Source organism: Lynx rufus, unplaced genomic scaffold, assembly GCF_022079265.1.
Source record: "Lynx rufus isolate CCGP_SWC_20201006 ecotype Redwood Valley unplaced genomic scaffold, mLynRuf1.p SCAF_4, whole genome shotgun sequence".
In the NCBI taxonomy this organism is placed as follows: domain Eukaryota; kingdom Metazoa; phylum Chordata; class Mammalia; order Carnivora; family Felidae; genus Lynx; species Lynx rufus.
Window position 1 is genome coordinate 3,099,054 of NW_025814856.1, and position 20,590 is coordinate 3,119,643.

The following is a 20,590-nucleotide window of genomic DNA, read 5'->3' on the forward strand; positions in this document are numbered from 1 at the left end:
GTATCGGTCTGGGGGAAGGGGCGCGGTGGTGACGTGGCGCACAGACACAAGCAGCCGACCGGTACTGGAAAGGGTTTTAATCATAATTAAATAGTTCATATATGCCGGACTCCGTGATTAAGCCATAATTGAGGTCCTTGGACTCCAGCCGCTCCCGAGCCTCCTGGGGGCTCAGCTGCCCAGAGTCCCGGGCCCTGGCGCATTTTCGGCCTGGACGGGGCCCGTGAGTGCCAGCAGCGCCCGGGCTGCGGTCACCGCTCCACCGCCACGGCCTCCGCCTGCTCCTCGGGGAAGGCGATGTTGAAGATCTCCCGGTAGTGTTCCACGAAGTGGACCTCCAGGCCCTCGGTGATGAAGGCGGCCAGGTCATAGAAGTCCTTCTTGTTCTCGGCTGGCAGGACGATGCAGGTCACTCCGGCTCGCTTTGCCTGGGAAGGAGGGGACCACCGGCCGGCCGGGAGGTCAGGGCGGGCAGTGGGACGGGGCTCGGCCCAGACGGCCAGGCTGCACTGCATGAGCTGGCTCACAGATCAGGAAGCTAAAGCCCAGACCACATCACTGGCCTCCGTTCCAGGAACCTGCTCTCCCAGAGCCCCACTTTTCTGGATTAATCCACAGTCACCATTGCCTTACCTTTAGCGGTTTGGCACAGGAGCCTTACAGAAACATGCATTTAGGCACTTCTAGGCTTACTGCACATCCTGGCCTGCTCCCTTGTCCTTTCCTGGGCCCTGGCTCACTGGGAGGGCCCCTCAGGCTGATGAGGCCCTTGGAGGACAATGGTTCCCATCTGTCCCCAGGCTCCATCCAGGGACACGGTGCACGTTCCACTCACAAGTGAGGAAAGGCCTGGAGAGCCTCCGCAAAGCCCCCTGCCTGAGATGGCTGTCCGTCCCCGTCTGTGGACACCCTGCCTTCTAGGCAGGTGGGGGGTAGGGTCAAGGTGGGGAAGGGAGGGGTCCCTGCAGAGAAGTGGGAGTCCCGACACAGGAAGCCCCGGACCGAGGGTCTGGTCGGAGCAGACCCCTCTGTCCCCGAGGCCCGTGTCCCCTGCCTTCTGTGCATCTGGGCGCTTAGGCTGGAGGGTAGCAGATCCTACCTGCAATGCAACGGGGGGGGGGGGGGGGGGGGATGCTCACCGCGATGGTCTTTTCCTTGATGCCGCCCACCGGCAGGATCTTGCCCCTGAGGGAGACCTCGCCCGTCATGGCCAGGTTTGGTCTAACTGGCCGGTCCGTCGCGAGGGAGAGCAGCGCCGTGACGATGGTGCAGCCGGCACTCGGGCCGTCCTTGGGGGTGGCGCCCTGGTGGGGAGATGCGGGCAGGGGGTGGGCAGGCGGGACGAGGCGGGGGCACAGGCGGCGGGGCTGCCCCCGGAGGCGGGAGGTGGAGCCTCACCTCGGGCACGTGCAGGTGGATGTGGGAGGTCACCAGGTAGTCGTTGGCCGGGTCGTGCTGCATCAGGAAGGCCCTGGCGAAGGTGTAGGCGATGCGAGCACTCTCCTTCATCACGTCCCCCAGCTGGCCTGTCACCTCCAGGCTCCCGTCCTTGTCCCCCTTGCCGTCCTTGTCTCGTGGCCGCCGAGGGGATGTCTCCACAAACAGCGTAGAGCCTCCTGGGAGACCAGCACGCAGAGCCTGTGAACTCTGGGACCCTCGGGTTCTAGGGACCGTGGCTCCCCCGACCCTACTGGTGGGGCCACCTAGCGGATGCCCCTTCGTTAACACTGTCCCTTCGCTAGCTCTCCTGGGCCTAGGGCCTGCTCAAGGCCTGCTCATCCGATGCGGCACCTGCACCGGCCCTACGGCCTAAGGGCCGACAGACGCCCGCCCTCTTGCCCGCTTGGCTGGTGCGGCTGCTTAACTGAGGTCCAAACAAGCAGACTGATTCACGGTTCAGAGCCTGCCTCTCGCACACCCCAGCCTCCCTGTTGGGCCAGGCAAGGTCACCGGGACCCCATCTCCAGGGCTCCCCAAGCAAGGGGAGAGGGCCTCCCGTCAATGCGAATAAAGCTTGTGCGAGGATATTGCCACCTGGCGGCCGCATCTTTTTCCTCCTCAATCAGCCCCTGATCCCTTGGGACTCCCTTCAATGCCAGTGTATCTTGGGGGGACGCCAGCTGACCGCACAGGAACCGGTGTGAGACGTTCTCCAGGACCCCCCCCACCCCACTGTCCCGGGCTGCTCACCCATGGCAGTCCAGGCCAGCCCCATGACCACGCCGGGGGGCGTCACGTCATACATGCGCTCCACGGTGAACACGGGCTTCCCCACAAAGTCCTGCAGGTTCTCGGGCGTCACCTCCACGAGCTCGGCCTCGCCACTCACAATCTTGTAGGCAGACTTCCGTAACACCTGGGGGGGGGGGAGGCAGCAGGGTGGGTGCGGCCCCCACCCCGCTGGTCTTTAATCCTTAACATCATGGTAAAGTACAGAAAATGAACCTTTCAGCCATTTTTAAGTTTACAGCTCCGTGGCATAAGGGCATTCACGCGGTCGTGCAACCATCTCCAAACTTTCCATCTCCCCAAACAGACTGTCCTCATGAAACGGTGACTCCCCTCCCCCTGCCTCACCCCACCCTTGGAGCCCACTATCTACCGTCTCTGTGGATGGGACTCCTCTAGGCACCCCGGTGAGTGGGGTCACGCAGGACGTGTCTCAGGGTTGGCATCCGGTCCTCACGATTCTCCACCTGCCTGGCCAGGCCGCAGAGCCCCCCCCCCCCCCCCCCCCCCCCCCGGCAACCCCTGCCGGCCCGCCTGGCTCACCTTCTCCACCTGCTTCTGCAAGTTGCGCACGCCGCTCTCCCGGCAATACTGCTTGATGAGGAGGGTCAGCACCTCTGGGGACAGCTTGGCCTTGCTCTCATCCAGGCCACACAGGGCGCGGGCCTGAGGCACCAGGTAGCGCTGGCAGGGAGGGGGACGCTGTCGTCAAGACCCCCAGGGCCTCAGGGCCTCTCCTGTGGGCCCCGCTTACCCCGAGCCTTCCCAAGACCCCAGGCTGCCTAAAGATCACGGAGGGGGGCCCAGCACCTGCCCGCACAGAGCTCTCGGCCCCCAGTGGGTAGCTGGGGGACAGCTGCCCAGGGAGGCGACCTCAAAGCTGAGACCTGAGGGTAAGGAGCCAGCCAGGCTAGGAGGGAGGGAGGCGGGAAGTCTGGACGGAGAGCACGGCAGGCGCCAGGACCCCACACGTGAGCCCGCAGCTGCCCAGCCCGCCGCCTCCGGAAGCTCCCGGGTCTCTGCCCAGATCCCAGCCCTGCCCTTCCTCCAGATGTCATCTGAGATGCCACTCCCCCAGGAAGGTCTTCCTGATCCCTGGGCTCAGCACGTACACACTGAGGACCTGTGTGAGTCAGGGCAAGCGGCCGCCACCCCGAGCACAGACAGAAGTGGGGAGATCGAGGGGCTCCCATGTCACCCACAGCCCAGCCCAACTCCCGCCACACAGCGGTCATGGGACAGTCCTGAGCGCCAACTGGAGGAACAGGAGGGGAGACACGGGGACACAACCACACACGTCAGTACATCTGCTGCCATGGGTTGACCAGAAGCCTCTGGGAGTCCGTGTTCCTCTTGTCATTTTAAAGGTTCAAAAGCAGCCCCGGCCCAGGCCCCCAGGCTGCCCCTCCTTGGCCGGGTGGAGACCCCAGTACCCCTGTAACCACCTCAGCCAAGAGCTCCTCTTGCCCACCTCCTACCCCAGGGGAGAGGAGACCACGGTCAGCCCCTGACAGCTGTGATGGACTCAGGGAGAAACGTGCTCAACCCCTTTCCACAAAGAAGACGCAGTCAGAAACCGAGACTCCCGTCCGGAAGAAAACCTGGCTCTCTGCTCTGCTCAACATCCTCCAAGGGTGTGAATCCAGTCTCCAGCCTCGGAAGACTGCTAACGTCTAAGAAGCGCACAGAGCCCCGGATCCTGGGCTCGCCTCGGCCTAGGAAACGCGTTACGCACGCACAGAACTTGACCCAGCCGGCAGGAAGACGGCAGCTTCGCACCTGCACCCACACCCACGGCTGCAAGCGTGCAGGCACGGAAGCTGGCTTCCGAGGGGCCCAGAGCCCGCACTGGGGACAGATGTGCTGCGGGACGAGGCAGCAGCACGCTCACGGGAGAGTTTGCTAACAGAGCTGAGCACACAGCCCCAGACGGTGCACGGGTTCCCCGCGCCCTGAAAGCCCCAGAGACCGTGTTCTCCCCAAAGCTGTGCTCACGGGCTGTATTTCTCTTATTTGTTCTGGGGCCCGAGACAGTGGGGTATGAGGAGAAATCTGGGGGCGCCCGGGTGGCTCAGCCGGTGAAGCGTCCGACTCCTGGTTTCGGCTCAGGTCACGATCTGGCGGTTTAGGAGTTCAAGCCCCACGTCGGGCGCTGCGCTGCCAGTGTGGAGCCTGCTTGGCATTCTCTCTCCCTCTCTGCCCCTCCTCCCCCTGCTCACACTTGTGTGTCTCTCAAAATAAACAGACCTTAAAAAATTTTTAAAAGAAGTCTGTCCTTGATCTTTGACCCCAGGTCCTGATATAAGAGCTTGCCAGACCCTGTCGTTTTCTGAGTGAGGGGGTGAGAGGGACAGCTGTTGGGATCTATAAGCCCCTTTCCGCCACACCCGAGCTCGTGCCAGTGAGGTGGCCCCTGTTGAGGGCCAGAGGACCCAACCGTGGGGGTAGAGGGATGGGACTTTCAGCCTCACCCCTGACCCCCAGGGAGAGGGGACGGGCTGCGAGTAGAGTCCATCACCAGTGACTAATGATTCACTTGATGCACCTAAAACAGCCTCCGTAAATACTCTAGACAAGGGAGCCGGGTGAATTCGGACTCACTGGGTGGTGTGGGAGGGTGGCGCACCCAGGGAGGGCACAGAAGCCCCTGCCCCCTACTTGGCTCGATATATCCTTTTTGGCAGTCCCCTGGCTGTACCCTTTCCAATAACCCGGTACCTAAGTAAACCTCTCCAGGGTTCTGTGAGCTGTCCTAGCAAATCCTCAAACCCAAAGAGCAGGCCGTGGGAACTCCAGATTTACAGCCAGCTGGCCAGAAGAAAGACCTGGAACGTGCAACTGGCATGTAAGTGGGCAGTCCGAGGCACCGAGCCCTTCCCCTGCGGGGTCTGACCCGAGCCCAGGCAGGACCAGGATCTGACGGGGGTTACCAGACACCCCACCGGAAGACGGGGTGGCGCAGGGAAATGCCACGTTGGCGTCAGAGCTGTGCCGTTACACGGTTCACAGCAGGCCCCGCCTTGCTCTCGGCGATACCTCACTGCACAGGCGGGCAGATCCCGGCCACCCCCTCTCCGAGCAGGGCCACCGTGGGCTGCCCGCCCCCCTCTGGTTAGGTGGCGGGCACTTAGCGGGGCTGCCGCTTTGGTCCAGGGCTGGGCGGGGGTCCCGGCCTCACCTCTGCGATGGCCAGCTTCTCCTGGGCCACGTAGCCAGACACGTTGATCATCTCCATCCGGTCCCTCAGCGGCTCTGGAATGGTCTCCGTGACATTGGCCGTGCAGATGAACAGCACCTGGGGAGGCGGCAGGGAGGTACTGGAGGATTGGCACCTGCCTGGCACCTGCCGCCCCCACCGGGCCCAGGCCCCGTGCAGGACGCACACCTTGGACAAGTCCACGGGCACGTCCAGGTAGTGATCCAGGAAGTTGGCATTCTGCTCAGGGTCCAGCAGCTCCAGCAGTGCTGACGAGGGGTCCCCCTGGTAGCCCCGGCCGATCTTGTCCACCTGAAGGGACAGCAGACGGCAGACGGCTTCGGCCCCTCGTCCGGCTCCCCGTGTCTCCTGACCAGACGCCACTGGTGGGAGGGCGCCAGGTGGGACCGGACTGCGCCCAGGGGGAGGGACGGGGCCGGCCCAGAGCGGAAGCAGAAGGGTTCCCCCGAGGCTTGATCTGGGACACTCTCCACCTGGTCAGCACTGCCCGGAGCTCTGGCCCAGGAAGGCCCGAGGGACAGCGTCTGGGGAAGGGCACCGGGAACGGAGGCCGCGCTGCCCTGTCAGCTCTGAGCCCGGCCCCGTGCCCCGCCCTTCGCCCGTGCGCACCTCGTCTATCAGGATCAAGGGGTTCTCCGTCTTGGTCTTCTTCAGGCACTGGATGATCTTTCCCGGCATGGCGCCCACATACGTCCGCCTGGGGGGCAGGGCACAGCGGGAACGGATGGCACCTCACCGGCCTGGGGCTGGTCCCGCCGGCACCCGCAGGCCCAGCTCACAGACAGGACCTCGGCGAGCCAGGTGCCCTCCAGGGGCCGCAGCGGAGGCAGAGCACGGTCACCCCAACCACCTGTTCGCCCCAGCAATGGGAAGGCCGCCCCGCCCCCCCCCCCCGCCCCCCCCGCCTCGAGGCACAGACACAGACTTGAAACCAGGTCCCTCTCGGGGCCATCCCCCCAGCCAGCACCGCCTATCCAGATGGTGAAACCCAGCCCACGGTGCCCACCTCACGGAGCAGCCAGGTGCCGGCAGCAAACGTCCCCCCTCCCAGGTCCTCCCCAATGGCAGGCGCAGGCGCCCAGGGCCTGGCCCCAGCTGGCGCTTGCCGGGTGTTTCTTGACCATCTACCTGCTCTGCTGTCCCAGCTCAGCTGCGGGTGTCTGGCACTCACAGAGCGTAAAGCAGACACGAGCCCTGTGTCTGTGAGGTTAAGGCCCAGCAGGGCAGACAGATGGTCGGCCAGGTAGAGGAGGAAATCACGAGGTATTATCCACACTACGAAGACAACAAAAGGATGGGGGTCCTGCAATGCCACCTCAGAGGCACGCTACTCTAAGACGGGGATAAAGGACGCTTCGGGGAGACGCCCGGAGCAAAATAAGTGAAGAGGCAAACTGTGAGGGTATTCGAAGGAAGTTTTCTGGGTAAGAAAACGGCCGGTGCAAAGGTCCCGGGGCAGGACCAGGCCCAGAGTGCTGGAAGCCCGTATGGCTTTCAGAGTAGAGTAGGGGGAGAGAGAGAAGGGAACAAACAGGGCAGGGTGTGCTAGGCCTTCCAGGCCTCAGTGTGGATCTGGGCTTTTACCCCGAGGGAGGAAGGAGCCCTGGAGAGCTGTGGACAGAGAAAATTTTGCTGCTGTTACTAAAGGACAGCAGCAGAAGTTCCCTTCCTCATCCTTGTTTGGGGATCCCAGACGGACATCAATAGAGAACACCTGCCTGCCCTCCTGGGCCCCTTTCCCCCAGTGACTCACCCCCACTTGTCACAGACCTATACTTGTTTGAAACCTCAGCCAAGACCCCTTCGCAGCCTGGGTGAGTGGTCCTTGTGCACACTCTTGGGCCTTCTGAACCAGGGGCCAAGGGGCCACCAGGGCCTGCCTCTGCCCCCCCCACCCAGCTCAGACTCCAGCCCCGAGCCAAGAGCCGGCACAGCCGCCCCTCTGCCTTTGGGGCAGGCCCAAAGGCCCCACGCCTCCCGGGCGCCCTCGCACCACAGGCCCTCACTGACTCCTCGCCCAGCACCGTGAAGGCCTCATCCACTCCCGTCCCCCAGGGCCCTGCCAGACTCCGGATGCCTTCTCTGAACTCCTGGAGCTCCCGAGATACTCGTACACCTGTTACGCCTGTGTCTCCCTAAAGAAACTGCTCCGAGAACCACCCTCAGCAGGGGCTGGCGTGGTGGGAGGCCCCGGGAGAACACGACATCCTGACTCTGCCGTGACGGAAGGTGCCATGCACACGGCCAGGCAGTTCTGACACCCCGGACCCAGGATGGCAGCCCCTGCCTGGGCCTGGCGAGGGAGCAAAGAACCAAGAGCCGTGCCGAGACCTCACCGGTGTGCCGCCCCGTCCTTGCTGGGACGACCACCTCGCCCCTCGCCCTGGCCCACAGTCCCTGGTCCTGGGGCTGAGCACGCGGCCCCGGAACTCTGGCCGCAGCACTGGGGGCACTGAGTGGGCGGACGGGAGCTGGATCTACCGGGGTATCTGTCCACGACCTGGCGAACAAACGCTGGGGGTGGTCCGCCCTCCCGGTGCTGAAGGCGAAGGCTTTGAGCCCACGCTCGAGCGGCTGCACTCGGTCACGTTACCGCAGCGCAAGCACAGGGCCCCCGCTCACCGCTGACGCCCCCTCTAACACACACAGAGCCGGGGCGGGGGAACGAAGCCCGACAGGAAGCCGGGCCTACCTGTGCCCTTTGATCTCAGCCACGTCGGTCATGCCACCGACGCTGAAGCGGAAGTACTCGCGGTTCAGGGCACGGGCGATGGAGCGGGCGATGCTGGTCTTGCCCACGCCAGGCGGACCGTAGAAGCAGAGGATCTTGCCCTGGGTGGAGCCTCGGAGCTGGCTGACGGCAATGAACTCCTGCGGGCAGAGGTGGGCTCCCGTGAGGCTCGCCGCCCTCTCTGCAGAGCAAGGGGCCCCGCCTGACGTGGGCCTCAGCACCGTCACGCCGCCTTGCAGGGTTCCGGGGGCCGTGGAAGGGACAAGGCGTATCCCAGAGGGGCCGAGCTGACTGAAGGGTCACATGCCCCGGGGAGGGCAGGGACCGACCGTGGGGGACACGGCACCAGGCCCGGCTAGTGTGTCCCCTTCCTCCCACATCCTGGACCGTCCCGATCCTCTCTCTGCCCCAGCCACAGCCTACTGGCCCTGGGGCCAGGTCCGTCTGTCATCTCAGGCACTTTTGTCCCCCTCAGAAACCGGAGGCCCCTGGAGCAGGGAGCCTGGCCCAGACTGCCCGTGCCGCCTCTAGCTGGAGCCCTCCACCTCTCCTTCCTCACCGGGATAGGGGTGAGGGGGGTGGTCTGGGAGGCAGGGGGGTGCAAGGGGGCGTCACCGGGATGGGGGCAGGTAGGGGTGGCCTGGGAAGCGGGGGGGGGGGGGGGCGTCACTGAGATGGAGGCGGGGGGGGTGGCCTGGGAAGCAGGGGGTGCAGGGGGGCGTCACCAGGATGGGGACGGGGGGGTGGGGGGATGGGGGGGCGGCAGCCTGGGAAGTGGGGGGGTGTCACCAGGATGGGGGCAGGCAGCCTGGGAAGCAGGGGGTGGTGTGGGGGGGGGCGTCACCGGGATGGGGTTGGGGGGCGGCCTGGGAGGCAGGGGGGAGGTGCGGGGGGGTGTCACTGGGATGGGGGTGGGGGGGTGGGGGGGTGGCCTGGGAAGCGGGGGGGGGGGGCCTCACCAGGATTCGCTTCTTGACGTCTTCCATCCCGTAGTGGTCCTCCTCCAGCACCGCCTGGGCCCGGGCCAAGTCCAGATTCTCGTCACTATGCTTGCCCCAGGGGATGGACGTCAGCCAGTCCAGGTAGTTCCGAGTGACGCTGCCACGGGACAGACCGGGGCCGGTGAGTGTGGCAAATCCACATCGCCAGCGCCTGCGGAACCCGCTGCGCGGACCACACCGAGCACCTCAGCCGGAAGGGCCGCCGACCGCCTGGGAAGGCCGTCCTGGCAGAGGCCACACTGTGGGCCCCGGCACAGTTCCCAGGACAAGCACTTGGCTCGTTTCCCGAGCCAGACGCAGCATGCACGGGGACCGGTCAGAAGCCTGTACCGTGGAGGCGGCAGCGGTAAACGCGAGACAACCTTACCCAGAGCAAGTGGGAAATGGGCCCGGCCGGTGGCAGGTCAGCACGGCCATGAGAGACCCCCAGGCTGGGAGCCGTGTGCCCACCGGACAAGGCCGAGCCCCCAGGAAGACGCGCGGACCTCCAGGCCCTCGGAGAAATGCCAGAGGGGCCACAAGCAAGCACCGCTTTGGGCCGACACCCCAGGGTTCAAATTCCCGTCCCCGTCTACCAGCTCAGAGGCCCCGCTCGCTGACTTGACTTCTCTGAACCTCAAATTCTCCAGCTGGGAGACGGAGTGACAAAGAAGTCTGTTCCGCCCAGGGGCACCGAGACAGGGCCGTCATACGTCAAGCGCTTCTCAGGCGCCCACCGTAGCCAGAGTGCGCCCAAGGGACCCGACCTCCCACCTTCTGGGTCTGGGTGGAGGAGCGAGAAGGGGCCGCCCCTGAGGGCGGAGGTCACGTTGAGCACAGCCCCCAGGGTGCTCACTTGAACTCGGAGGAGTGGTTGTCCAGCAGGCCCAGCTTGCTAAGCTCCTCGTCCACCACGTCCATGACGTGCTTGGGGACCACGAGCTCCTTCAGCCGCTCGCGGAACTTCTCCTCGATGGCGTCCTTGTCCTCCTTCTCCAGGCCCAGCTCCTTCTTGATGATCTTCAGCTGCTCTTGCAGGAGATACTTGCGGTGCGTCTGCTTGATCTTCTCTTCCACCTGCAGGGCCCAGAGGCTACGGTCACAGCGCTCGGGAGGGAACATGGGCGGGTCTGCAGACCCACGCGGGCCGGGGCGGGGCCGCTGTTCCTCAGGACACGGGAGGAGGAGAGTCCACGAGGCCGCCGCCAGCTCCCCCCACCTTGAACCTAGTCTCCCTGAGTGGGGCCCCAAAATAAACTCTCGGTGCCGGATGAGCAAGCGATTTGCTCTTTGATCCCGACCGTGACCCCAGCGCGCCTCCCACGGGCACGGAACTCCTCTGGACGGACAGGGCAGCAGGCGAGGGCTCGGAGGCCGGGCCGGGCCCCAGTGCCGCCTACAGCCCCCACCCCTGCGTCCCGTTGGGGGCGCGTTAAGAACTGCCTCGTGGGGGGCAGGGGCAGCGTCCAGGGGGTGCCGTCAGTGAAGCGTCCGACTTCGGCTCAGGTCGTGATCTCGCGGTTTGTGAGTTCCAGCCCCGCGTCGGGCTCTGTGCTGACAGCTCAGAGCCTGGAGCCTGTTTCCGATTCCGTGTCTCTCTCTCTGACCCCTCCCTACTCGTGCTCATTCTCTCTCTCGAAAATAAGTAAAAAACATTAAAAAAAACCCACAAAACCCAACTGCCTCATGGGGTGCCTGGTGCGCTTAGTCAGAAGAGCATGCAACTCTTGACCTCAGGGTCATGAGCTCAAGACCCACCCTGGGGGGTAGAGACTGCTTAAATAAATAAGCGTATACGTAAAAAAGAATTACCTCGTGCTGATAACTAAGGGTTAAAAAATTTCCCAGTTACAGACGCGACGTGGAAGGTTTTTCTCAAATAAAGCTGAGTGAAAAAAGTCACTCAACTGTGAATGGCGAGCAACTGAAAATCCAGGCAGCCCACAGATTCACCCGCAATCGGGAAGGTGGGCCGCGAAACGCAGAGTCGTGGGGAAATCGATTTTCAACCTCTCCCGGGCCGGTTCCCCATTCCCAGCATCTCCGCGGGACTCTGTCCCGACAGGGGACGTCCCGAGACCACAGGCTCCGGGCTCAGCTGCCAGCACCGGCCTCAGGGTTTGGCGCGCAGAGCCTCCCGAACCGGCGGCCGCCCCGCACGCCGCCGCCCTCCCCACAGAGGCGCGTCGGCAGCCCACACTCACCTCGCGCCCCAGGCGCTGCTGCAGCTTGCTCAGCTCAAACTCCTTCTTGAGGAGGGAGAGGGCCTTATACAGCCGCTTGGGGATCTGCCGAGAAAGGGAAGACGCGGGCGACGGTCAGAAGCCGCCTCTGTGCCTGCTGAGGGTGGGGGGGGCGGGCACCTCGCAGACGGGGCGCTCACAGGGCGGACCCACCTCGCCACGCCGTACCCACCGGAGGCGCGCGCCCTCGGACCTAACGTGCCCAGTTCCGCGAACACCTCCTACAGGTAAACCGTAGGCCCGCAAGCTGTGGTCCAGAACGTTCGTAGCGGCCAAAGACTGGCGGCGAGCCGAGCACGCCACCCGGTGAACACAAGGCACCGCCCGCAGGGCCGCCAAGCAGCCACAAGAGAACAGGGACCCGTGCAGAGGGGACGTGAAATCGGAAAGCGGAGCCGCGGACAAGCAGCCGGGCCCGGGGGACCAGGGTGCACTCACATTGGTCTCCTCCAGGACGTCCTGCAGCTCGTGCGACTCGGCTCCGGTCAGCGCGGCCCCCATGTCGCTCAGGTAGATGGGGTTGTCCACCACCCTCTGGCCCGCCTGCATCATCTGCAGCACAGACTCTCTGGAGGGGACAGAGGCCCCGCGGGGACCGCTGCAGCCGGTGGCCCGCATCCCCTCTCCCCGGCAGCACGGGGCAAGGCCCTGGGATGCTGAGAGCCGGGCGGCAGGGTGAGCGAGGCCACCTGTCCCAGAGCCAAGAGACTAACGTCCCCGTGCCCAGACACGAGCCCCTCCAGCAGCCGTGTGGTGCACCCCTCCCCCCCCCCCCCCCCCCCGCCCCGGCCCGCCATGAGATTCTCTCCAGCCGCAGCTTCCGACCAAATCCAAGCCCTTGTCAGCACAAAGCAGGCAAAGGCCCCGGGCTGGGTAGGCCACCCCTCTCCCCCCGCCAGGGCCCCCTTGCCACAGGGGAAGCAGGATCTCCTCACGCAGGGCCGGGCCCTGTGCCACGAACCCCTGCGCCAGCAAGGTCCTCTGTCAGGACGACGCTCTGAGAAAGCTTCCCGCCAACCCAGCGGCACAAAGAGGCAGGCGACCCCAGCCCGGCCCCAGGGATGGGGGACGGTCGACCGTACACTCAGACGGCAGAGGGGGGCCGGAGACCAACCTGTAGAGCGGGTTCAAGGCAATGATGTCCCGGATGGTCTTCACAATCTCGGCGGTCAGGGCCTGGCAAATGGGGGGGGGGGGGGGGGCTGCCGTCGGTCCTGGGGCCAGCAGGGGCTGTGGCCCAGGCCAAGGATGGCCTCAGGTGCCCAGGCGCACGGCCTGAATCCAAGTCCCAGGGACTCAGGACCCGGGCAGGAGAAACGAAAACCAACACCTATCTCCTCACAGCATGCCGAATCCTGACCTCAGGACGAGCCGTTTTGAGGGAAAAAGAGGGGTGGGGGCTTCTTTATTCCCTTATTTCAAGCACGATCCCCCTTCTCAACCTCAGCACATCCTGGTCTGACTTCTGTCTGGGGACGTGCCTGTGATTCACCAGGGCTCCCAGCCTGCCCCCTCCCAGCACCTCGCCCCAGGCTCCCCGAGGCAGAGGATCCCCCCTGCGGTGGACACGACGGGACAGTCTAAGGTATAACGCCCAGAACCTCATGATTTCCAGAAGGCATGGTTCCCAGCACGCCACACCCCAGCGAAGGCACCGAGAGCGGCCGCGTCCCTTCTCCACAAGCACGTGGCCCCTAGCAAGCTGACCTTCCAGAAAGGACCTGCAGAAGGCAGCTAGAGGCCCACGGTGCCTGCAGCCCCGTCAAGTCTCCCTGATCTGTCCGCCGCAGCATCTTTGAGTTTGGTCCCGTCTCTCTCCCACCACACGACCCTTGTAGGAAACTCGGAGCTGTGCTGTCAGTCTAGCAAGCGGCGGGAGCTACTCGCACTCAAATAAATTAGCGCCAGACGGGACTGGACATTTCCCTCCAACCACGGGGCTAACGGCGTGGAGCCGGAGAACGTCTGCACCACCACGGGGAGCTCTCCAGGACGGGACAACACTGCTCCGAGGACCCCCGTGTGGCTCGCGGGTGTGACAACAGCAAATGCAGCCCCTCCTGGTACTGGGGGCAGGTATCACCAACAGACTGCAGGACCCCTTCCCACCAAGGCCAGAGGTCCCCCCAGAACTCTGTTCAACACCGCGCTGCAGGCTCAGACCGAGGCCGTCGGCTGCGCACGGCGTGTTCTCGGGGAGACCACGCGCATGTAACCTTTTCTTGTTCGTCCCCACCCACTGGCGGGGGTCCCCCTGCCTCTAACACGCCAGAACAGGTGGAAGGACACGTTCTGCCACCCGGACAGCTGGCTCGCTGCTGGCAGGCCTGTGCCGGGGGTCAAGGTGGCCGGAAGGCTGCTGCTCTCCCGTCTTGAAGCCACGGGGAATGGTGGGTGGGCCCTGCTTCCCTCACCAGCACCCCGGGCTTCAGGGGAAGGAGCCAGTACGGAAAGCAGGGCTGAGGGCTCCCGCGCAGCAGACACGGCTGGGGCCGGCCCCTGGTTCAAGTCCTGCCGCCTTCATGAGCAGCTAAGGGCCCAGCGCATCTCCTTTGCCTTCTGGATGCCAGTCCTTCCTAGGACTTCTGCGGGGGGAGTACGTTTTGCATCCCGCAAGAACCCGACGGCCGCGACAGGCTGGAGCGTCGACGAACACCCACCCCGCCCAGGGGAGCTCCCTGGGCAGCTGCCCGCCGTACCTTCACTTCTTCCGTGACCTGGAAGTCCTCGTGGACGACATTCTCCACCTCCACCATGAGCACCTCGCCGGGGGGAGCCGAGGCGGGCTCCACCATCACCTCCGTCGGGTGCCCGGAGCTCAGGCCCTCCTCCGCCTCCTTCTTGCTGCGTTTCGGCTTCCTGCGGGGCTTCTGCTTGTTTTCAGCCTCGGCCTCCTCCAGCTCCACCTCCAGCTGTCTGCTGATGTGAATCCTGCAGACAGAAACGAGGCCGGGGTAAAGCCGCTGGGGTGGCTACAGGGCCAAGCTGGGGACCAAGCCGGTGTCTCAGAACCCCAAGACCGGCACGGCGTCCCCCCACCCCCGACACCGCGGGCCTCCAGCTGACCCGCCCAACCCGTGCGCACGCCAACACCCTGCTGTCCTCCACGAACGGGTGACGGGTGACGGGTGAGCCAGCGGTGACCGGCTCTGGGGCCCACCTCAAGCCGTCAGCTCAACCAAGCAGGACCTCTGGGACTCTGCCTGCCCTCCCTCAGCCCCAAGCTCACCGTACGGTGCTCCTTCGTGCGGTTCGGGCCTTGATTCGAGGGCACCTCCGCCGAAGCCCTCCCTGACCACTCCACGTGTGGTCTGTCCCCCATCTGTGCCTGCCTACCGTCACCCCGTCTGTCTTCGCTTCCCTCCAAAAGCACCCACCACCATCAGAACTCAGCCTGTGACCTGTTTGGATGCTCATGCCCTCCCCACTGGGGAGAAGGGGGTGTTGGCCTCTTTCTGCCCACACCCAGGTGCCCAGCAGACACCAGGCCCCAGGGGTCGAGTGACACATTGAATGCAAACGTGTCGTTCCACCTCTGGGCCCTCTCCTGTCACCCACACCACCTTCCCCAGAGGGCGGGCCTGGGAGCTGGCGGGGCGCGGACCCCACCCCCGGCTGACATCAGCAAGTTGCACAGAGCTGCCTCTGGAGCCCGCGGGACCCACTCCATAAGGCGCCTCGTAGGTGAGGACGGCACTCGGCAGCCACCCCAGTTTTTATTCATTTTGGTTGCATTCCCCTCCCCTCCCCCCACGAATCCCCCCAGGAGACAGCAGCAGCCACTTTCCCGAAAACAGCCTCTAACACGAGCAGATGAAAACGGGTGTGGGGCTCCGTGCGGTGGGAATGCCAGTGGGACCTTTCACAGAATCAGTGCGTGGAGCACCCCGCTTCCCCGAGTGTGTTCTGGGGTGCTGCCTTGCTGACCCCAGACAAGGCTCTGGGAGAGAAAAGAACCGGGAACTCTCGCTTCGACAAAGGCCGAGCACCTTCGATGAGGGGCTATTTTCAACATTTACTACGTAACGGCTCAGGACCCAGAAGTGTTTCTCACGTGGATGTGACCGTGACGCTCCTGACGAGCACCTTGAGGACCGATGCTCCTTGGCGCACATGTGAAAACTGGACAGCGTCCACCCAGCCGAGCTGGCACATTTTTCACAATCAGCTGTGGCCGAACAAGGATTTAAGCTGGGCTCGCCGCTGTGAGCGGCCCTTCAGCAGAGTGGAGGTGGAAACCACACCGCCCGAGAAGGAAAGGTGTCTGCTCGAGTGAAATACGACAGTGCTAGGCTGGATATCCAGCAGGACCTGCTGGCTGACGCAGACAGGGCACCGGAGGAGAAGTATCCCCAACTGGGAACATCTAACACCCAGACGCACCCAGACAACTTGCTGTCTGTACCCGGGATGCTTTTGTGAACAACGTGCATGAAAGATACAGGTTGTCACTGATCACCCACGCTGCCACTCCGACAAGGGGACTCCGAGGAGGGAGGGATCCAGAAGTGATCCATCTCGGCCACCTGCCGTGGCAAGCATTGGCCCAGTCCCTGCCGTGGCAAGGCGACAGGGCTGAGCAAGAAGGGTGGTCCGTGCTGGCACCTGGGGGCACTCGGGGCCTCTCTTCCTGCCCCACGCACGCACTCGGGGCCCCGCACCTTCTGTGTCCCATGACGATCATGCGCAGCTTGTCCCCGAGGTCCTGCATCTCGTGGATCTGGACAAACGTCCCCGTGTGGTAGACTTCATCCAGGCTCTCGACCACGTCCGACTCGTTGCTAAGGGACAGGGACACAAAGGAGCGTCGGCACGGGCCCTCTGATTCTCAGCAGGCTGCCTCGGACTGAGAGGGAGGAGGAAGAGAAGAGAAGCACCCCTACCAGCCGCAACTGAAAATGGAGAGCAACCGCCTCGCTCCCACAGGTGCTCAGGGCCCAGCAGGGCGCCTGCTCACCGAGGGCCGCCCCTGGCGGCTGCCGACGAACACAGGTGAGCAGCTCCTGGCCAGGTCTGCTGGAAGGGCAGGCCCGGACAGAACGGATTCCATTCCACACCTCCCACTACCGAGCCTTCGAATGTACCCTCTAACTCAGAAGTGGAGCGGACTGCCACCGAGAGTCAAGGTATCTGCCCACCTAGCCCTGCGCTGAAGCGGCCTCACGGGTGTCTTTAACACTTAGGGTCCTGGAGGTTAAAATCCACTCCCCCTCCCCGCCTCGCATCTTGACAATGCACGGGGCCAAGTCTTCAGCCTAGACTAAAAAGTATGCTTGGCTCTCAGCCTTATGCTCGGCAGGTCAAAGGTCAGAGGTCCGGCTACTCTAGGGAGCAGGATTTGTGGTGAGCTACACTCCAGGGCAACTTCAACGAAGGAGTGAAGGAAAAGTTACACTTACTTGTCATCTCTCTTTAGAAAGACGCCGGCATAGGGCTGGGCAAGACGGACCTTCCTTCTTAGCAGCTCAACCAACTTCTTATTTTTAACCTAGCATGACAATGACCCCAAAGTGAAATGCAGGTTTCCTAGCTGGCATTTTGACAGCAGCTCTAGCATTTTCTCTATCATTCTCGGGGATATGCTAAAAGCCAAACACACAAAGGCGTGGGACAGATTGGCAGGGCTGCATCCCTCAGTGGTTTCCGCTGCTTTCTAAAGAAAAGTCAAAGTAGCCCAATGGCGAGAACCAAGAAAGTGATTTAACATCCCATTTCAAGAGTTGTCTCAGGGGTAAAATGTCTAGACTATTATGATTTTATCAGTGACAGAAAATCAACACTGAACGCGCATAATTCAAACGTGGCCCATCCCACAGGCTGGTAACTTCCTCCAATTTTCACTGAAAGGATTTCCCAATCCCATCTGTACCCTTTTCATCAACGACTGAAGGCTCCAGAATGACAAGACATTATCTTGATGTCATTTCAATGGCAGGGAGAGGGCTAACGTCTTCTAGGAAACATCTGATGGGCAGGAGCACAGACATCTGTAAGGCTCAACTGATTTCCATCCAGCAGACATTAAATCCCACACCAGATTACAATGACACTTAAGGGCCCTCAAACTTCAGCCTGCACTGGAATTCCCTGGAGGACTTGTTAAGACAGACGGCTGAGCCCCAGCCCTGAAGTTTCTTGAGGAGGCCTGGAGTAGGCCTGACAATCTGCACTTCAAACAAGCTCTCAGGTGATGCTCATGTGGCCGGTCTAGGCACCACACTTTGAGAACAGGGCTTTAACTCATCCCTTAACAGGGTCTCTTACGGTTCAGGAATTCCTCACCTCACAGATGGACCTTTCCCAGGGAAAAGGTCCAGGACAGCCAGGAGGGGTACATGGCCCACCAACACTTAAGAGCCACCGATCTATACTGAGGGGACACACGACTGGGGCAAATTAGCCACATACAGTGTCAACCACAAAAACACGAGTAGACGGAGCTTTGCCAACTCGGTCCCATGGAAGTTTCTCCAGTTTGCCCTCTGCTAATAGCTGCTGCATTTCAGCCCCTGTCCCATCACTGACCAGGTAACAATGACAGAAATACAGGGCATACCCTGTGCCAGTCTCAGACTTTCCACAGCAATTCATTTAAACCTCCTGGCTAACTCCGGGGCGGGGCAAACAGAATCTCTTGGAAGAATCCTACCTCTGGGGACAAGAGGCATTTGCCACTTTGCAGGGCCGAGGGGACCCTACCTGGTGAACACTCCTGGCCCCAGAGGTCGGCTGGGGTTGAGGACAGGAGAAAGGCCCCCAGGGCAAAGTTCTGAGAGGTCAGAAGAATACCATACAGGAAACAGTAGCACCAGCTTCTGAGATAGAAGGCTATAGCCCTGACAAAGGTGAACTCCCCTCCCCCATGAGCTCTGAGAATTGAGGTACAATTATGATGCCCACTTTGCAGATGAGAAAATGGAGGCCCAGAGGAACAGCTTTCTGAAGGTGAAGGAGCTTGGATGGTGGAGCCAGGATATGAATCCACAGGCTCTGGGGTCTGCAAGTAACCACTACTCGAAACCAAAGAAGGCCCTCGGAATAGCTGCTCAGACACCTCAGAGGAGGTGGCAGGGGCTCCTTCGGTCCTGAGATTTGTTTAGCATAGACTAGAGCGTAGGGAAAGGTTGGAGATGAACGCAGAGGCTGACTCATTACATGACCTTGCTCAGACAGTTAACAGATAACCATTTTCCACCACAGACTCTAATCTCCACGTCATTAAAAGAAAAAAAAGAGAAGAAAGAAGGCATTCGGGTCCTTTGTATTCTAAAACCTCAAGTCCCTTGCACTCGTGTTGCTTTCGATTACATCACCCAGGTCCACCCTCCCCACCCCCCATGGCTCTTAGTCTGAAATGATCTTGCTTGCTGTCTCTTCCATCAGAACACAAGTTCCTTAGGTACAGGAACTGCATTTGACTTGTTTGTTACTGTATCCTCAGTGCTGACTACGTAGCAGGAGCTGAAGAACTCTCTACTAAACGAATAAACCAAGGCTGCGCTCCTCTGAGAGCATCCTTCCCCCTAAATCTCCTGTACTCTATTCCTGACTCTGTTATCCCTATAATATGTATTACCTTCCGACATACAATTTATTTACTAACCTGATTTATTGCCTTTTGTATCCCACATTCTAGTGGGATAAGCTCCAAAGGCAGGAATTTTTATCAGTCTTATTCACTGCTGTATCCCTAAAAACCTCACCTGGCATGTGGTAAGCGGTCAAGAAATGTTTAGGAAAGGAATGAATCCTGATCCCAAAGAGGCTCCTAGCTAGGTGGCAACCACCCCCCCCCCCCAGCTGAAGAGTGTTACAAAACATTTACCCAGACGCGCAGAACAATTCCGGTCTTTCCCAGCATCGGATTTCTACGACTGGGTGGGACTCTAACTGGGCAATCCTAAACTCAATCTGAAAGGGAGAAGAGGAATCTGGCTCCAACTCACCAAACTAATGAGAAGACAAGGACACGAATTCCAACTTTTAAGAAGCTTCATGCGTGGGAAAAGTTGTGAGGCATGAAGGTGCTGCTAAAGGATCCCTCGGTCCAACCCGCTGCTTGCAGAGGTGGGGAAATGGAGGTCAAGACGGGGGCGCTCATTACCTCGATAATCTTGATGAAGCGCGGGAACACCGGGTTGCGGGTGACGGCGATGAGCGGCAAGTGCGGGAACACGTCCGGAATCGTCATGGGCGTCAGCGCCGTTATGATGGGGCCTTCCCCGCCTCCCGAGCTGCTCCCCGCGCCCGCGGCCCCATCCTCGGCACCGCCCTCGGGGGCATCCTCGCCGCCGGAGAATGCGCCACCGCCGCCGCGGCTGTTCGCCTCCCAAAGTCCCCGCCACTGGCTCGCGGCCACAGGGCCTCGGCCCCACAGCGCCCAGGGAGGCGAGGCGTCGCAGGCCCGCCGGCCTCTGGGCAACCACGCTCCGGCCGCAGTTGGAACCCGCCCCCCGGCGGCGGCCAGCAACGGCCGCCGCAGCGCCCAACACCGCGCCGCGCCCCACAGCCGCACGTAGCCTGTGCCCGCCGCCATGGCCCGGCCATCCTGGCGACGCACGGCACTTGCGTCACTTCCTCTCGCCAGGCTAGTGCGCACGTGAAGCCCGGCGCGTGCCTGGGCGCCGGCGGGGGGCGTGGAACCAGAAGCGACGGGGGTGGGGCTTGCAGGAGAGTGGGGCGGGGCCCAGTCTTCCCGCTACATTCCCTCCCCTCCCCCGGCCTCCCAGCTGACGCGCTCAAAGCCCTTTTGGGTCACGTGGGGGGAGGGGGGGCGTTGGCACGTTCCAGGGCCCCTGGAGCCACTGGTGCTGCAAGCGCACCTGTAAGAACTTGAAGGCAGCCCGGTGTATACACTTGGGTTTTGGCGCACGGGCGACAGGCGCTCAGGCTGCGGAGCGCGTCCCGGTGGGCAGATTCGGGCTTCCCGGGGAACGCTGTGCGCATGCTTACACCAGCCTACTCATGCGCGGCTGTGTGCAGTGGCCCCGGTGCTGAGTTCAGGGGACGACGAACGCACGCTCCAACTGGAGAGAACGTGAGCGCCAGGGCGCTCACGTCCACGGGGGGCGGTTGAGGTGGGCGGCTCCGCGTTCCCTGGGAGACGAGGTGCGCCTGCGCTGGCGGTCGAGTGCGCAGGCGCAGGCTCCAGTCGGCGCCTGCCCAAACCGTGAGGCAACACGCAGCGGCG

General features: G+C 62.5%; 1 protein-coding gene across 2 annotated transcripts; it reads right to left on the bottom strand.

The window, feature by feature from the left end:
* Positions 1-62: 62 nt before the first annotated feature.
* LONP1 (lon peptidase 1, mitochondrial) lies at positions 63-19,947 on the bottom strand. 2 transcript variants are annotated; one of them, XM_047095796.1, is made up of 18 exons: positions 19,505-19,947; positions 16,800-16,888; positions 16,062-16,181; positions 14,100-14,331; positions 12,515-12,576; positions 11,839-11,968; positions 11,362-11,445; positions 10,014-10,234; positions 9,137-9,275; positions 8,139-8,317; positions 6,056-6,143; positions 5,615-5,737; positions 5,408-5,524; positions 2,773-2,913; positions 2,191-2,356; positions 1,399-1,616; positions 1,140-1,304; positions 63-428 (listed from the first exon to the last, which is right to left on the bottom strand). In XM_047095796.1, exons 1-18 carry the CDS (start codon positions 19,934-19,936, stop codon positions 252-254), a joined length of 2,883 nt encoding a protein of 960 aa, XP_046951752.1. In that variant the 5' UTR covers positions 19,937-19,947; the 3' UTR covers positions 63-251. The 2 variants fall into 2 exon arrangements, with proteins under 2 accessions (XP_046951752.1, XP_046951753.1); XM_047095797.1 differs by lacking the exon at positions 16,800-16,888 and having other exon boundaries at positions 19,505-19,586.
* Positions 19,948-20,590: the final 643 nt, after the last annotated feature.